Genomic DNA, 2,821 nt, shown 5'->3' with positions numbered 1-2,821 from the left:
AAGGCCCTCGCCTGGTAGCGGCCATCGCGCCACAAAATCCAAAGTCCCCAAGAGCGGGCCTGCATGTTGCCGGCTCGCCCGACTCGCCGGACCCGCCTCCATGGTGGCTAGAGAGCCCAGCAGGCAGCCATGAGCGGCTCCGACGAGTACTACCGCGTGCTCGAGGTGCCGCGAGATGCGACGCAGGACGACATTCGACGCGCCTACCGGCGGCTGGCTCTCAAGTGGCACCCGGACAAGAACCCCACCAACAAGGAAGAGGCCGAGCGCCACTTCAAGGCCATCGCCGAAGCGTACGAGGTACTCTCGGACGAGACTAAGCGGCGTCAATACGACTTGTACGGCCCCAGCGGCTACGACACGAGCCAACAGAGCAACGGCGGCAGCCGCAACACCTGTGGCGGCTTGTTCGCCGCCGCCTTCCGAGACCCCGAGGAACTGTTCCGCGAGTTCTTCGGTACGGCAGACCCGTTCGAGGAGCTGTTGCGCGCAGTCCGTCACGGTAGCACCAGCGCGCAGGCGCACCAGACTCCGCGCCAGTCTCCTCCGCGTCCTGCGGGGGCCAGCGGTCCTGGAACGGGCTCGCTGCTGACGGGGAGCTCCTTTTCGGCACCTTTCCGCCAGCAGCAGCAGGGTGGCGTGGATTCCAGTAGAATCCTTCGCCCCGGTGGTTTCTTCTTCGACCTCGACGACATGCTCTTCGGCGGCTGCGGCACGGTGCCCAGTGGACCGTGCGGACTCGGGTTCACGGCGCCTGGCGGCTTCACAGGTATGCCGACAGAGCAGATGAGCTCGGTGCGCTACTTGAATGGCAAGCGCTGTGAGACGCGCACCATCGTTCAGGACGGCGTCAGAACGGTGCTGTGCTTCGAGGACGGCCGCTTGGTGTCGCGCACAGTTAACGACGTGCCGCAGGAGGTGCCCAAGCCCGCGGAAGACAACGGCAAGGACGACTCGCTGCAAGCGGGCCAAAGCGGGCGCAAGGTCAGCGACGGCCTGTCCACGCCGCACTCGGCCGAAGGCCCCGGCGCCCGTCGGAGCAAGAGCAGGTGCGCGAGTTCAGCCGGCGGCGTGGGTGAGGTGAGTCCCAAATTTAGGCCCGTGCACGCGCACAAGGGACCTCCGTTGCGCCAGACAAGTAAGGCACACAAAAGCCGCAGCCGGAACGCATCCAAGTGCGCCTTGAAGGTGCCCCGCAGAGAAGGCAGCGAGACGGCTTCATTGAACAGCGCAACCGCCGGCACCACTAATCCACAGCCGTCGCCGAGTCAACCGCCGCCGATAGCAACGCAACAGAATGCTGCTCCTCAGCCGGCCCTCAAGCGCAAGCCGTCGAAAACCAAGTGAAAAAGCTCGTCGCATTTGTCGCGGAAAAATTTCTCGGGCAAAGTATGTCGCTAACACATTGAATAAAAAAGAAAAAAAAAGGACGAGCCTTGGTTGCTGTATTATTATTATTTAATCAGCTGGGATTCTTTAACGTGCACCCAATGCACGGTACACGCATCCATGCCACACTTCGTTATTTCTCTCGTTGTGTAATACAAATGGACATAACAGTTGCTTATGGGCATTAAGCGTCGGTATAGCTATGACGTAATGGCACATTCTCTGCCTGATATTATCATGCACATATCCGCCAGACGCGTACCCATTTACGCTGCTACAGTTACCTTTGTTGTACGAACAGGTGCTGTAAAGCTATGTCCTGCAGCATACCATATGTTTTGTTTTTCCGGCAGGGCTCCATTGAAAGGTGAGCCCAACATGAACATGAAGCTCCAATGGTGAGAGATCTGATCAACGCAGTTTAAATAACTTTCGATTTTTGAATTTTGGTGAATGTGCCCAAATCAAAAAGTTTGAGTCCATCTATATTACAAATAAGTACGCTTTTGTAAAATGAATATATAGTGATAGGACAGCAAAGTGTACGTCTACATATGCAAGCAATTTCGCAACGCATTTCAGCACGCCATCGGCAAGAAAGCGATACCTCCACATTTATCTGGCGGCTCTTTCTTAGAAGAACACTGAAAAGTTTTTACTCCTTTGAGGTATTTTTTTACATACAGCTCGCTTTGCATTTTTTAGTTGGTGAATGTAGTTCAGTTATTAGCTCAGTAAAGAAAGGGCAAAGCTTTAGCTTTTATACTCCGTACCCTAACTGCAACATCGGTAAGTTAGTAGGACGTCGTGGATATCGTATTTTCGCATATACCAGCCACTATTAAAAAAAGTTATCAAAGCTTGTTAGATGAAGTCTTTTGTTCATTCAGATAAGGTGCATCATTGTTAATCGATAAACTATTTACTAGACGCGGAGCAGACCTTGTCCAAATCTTATGACCTCAAAGAAACTAGCGCGTGAACTTGAAATTTGTAGTTCATTTTCGCATCTCTTGAGACTTAACAATACTCACAATAAGACAGGCATTTCTGGTACTCCAGTAGCGCGTATTATGAATCCAGTTAAAGAATGATTTTTTGTTTTCCTGTATCAGATACGGTTTATAGCAAACAAATGACAGTGGTTTCCGGAAAACTGACATGGCTGGCACTTACATAGGTGTGGAAAGCCCTTTCATGTTTTTATGGCAGAAACAGAAGCTGTGTAATGGCGTTCTAGATTTTTAGGACGTAGCCTGCACTCGTTCGAGATAAATACTGCTGTTGATGGAATGCCGACGATTAAACGAGAACGATGGCATAGCGACGACTATACTATGACCATGGCATGACGACGGTAGCATGATACTGGATAGACTACGATAGAATAACGACAATTGAACAATCGTGACGGTACGATGACAATGGAATG

At 52.1% G+C, this 2,821-nt stretch overlaps 1 protein-coding gene across 1 annotated transcript; it reads left to right on the top strand.

Moving 5' to 3' along the window:
- Positions 1–1,695, top strand: LOC126516916 (dnaJ homolog subfamily B member 6-B-like). Its single transcript, XM_050166999.3, has one exon. The coding sequence runs from the start codon at positions 130–132 to the stop codon at positions 1,345–1,347; it is 1,218 nt and encodes a 405-aa protein (XP_050022956.1). The 5' UTR covers positions 1–129; the 3' UTR covers positions 1,348–1,695.
- Positions 1,696–2,821: the final 1,126 nt, after the last annotated feature.

This window comes from Dermacentor andersoni, chromosome 1 (assembly GCF_023375885.2).
Source record: "Dermacentor andersoni chromosome 1, qqDerAnde1_hic_scaffold, whole genome shotgun sequence".
Taxonomy (NCBI): domain Eukaryota; kingdom Metazoa; phylum Arthropoda; class Arachnida; order Ixodida; family Ixodidae; genus Dermacentor; species Dermacentor andersoni.
The sequence above is the reverse complement of the archived record's forward strand: the minus strand, read 5'-3'. Positions and strand labels throughout refer to the sequence as shown.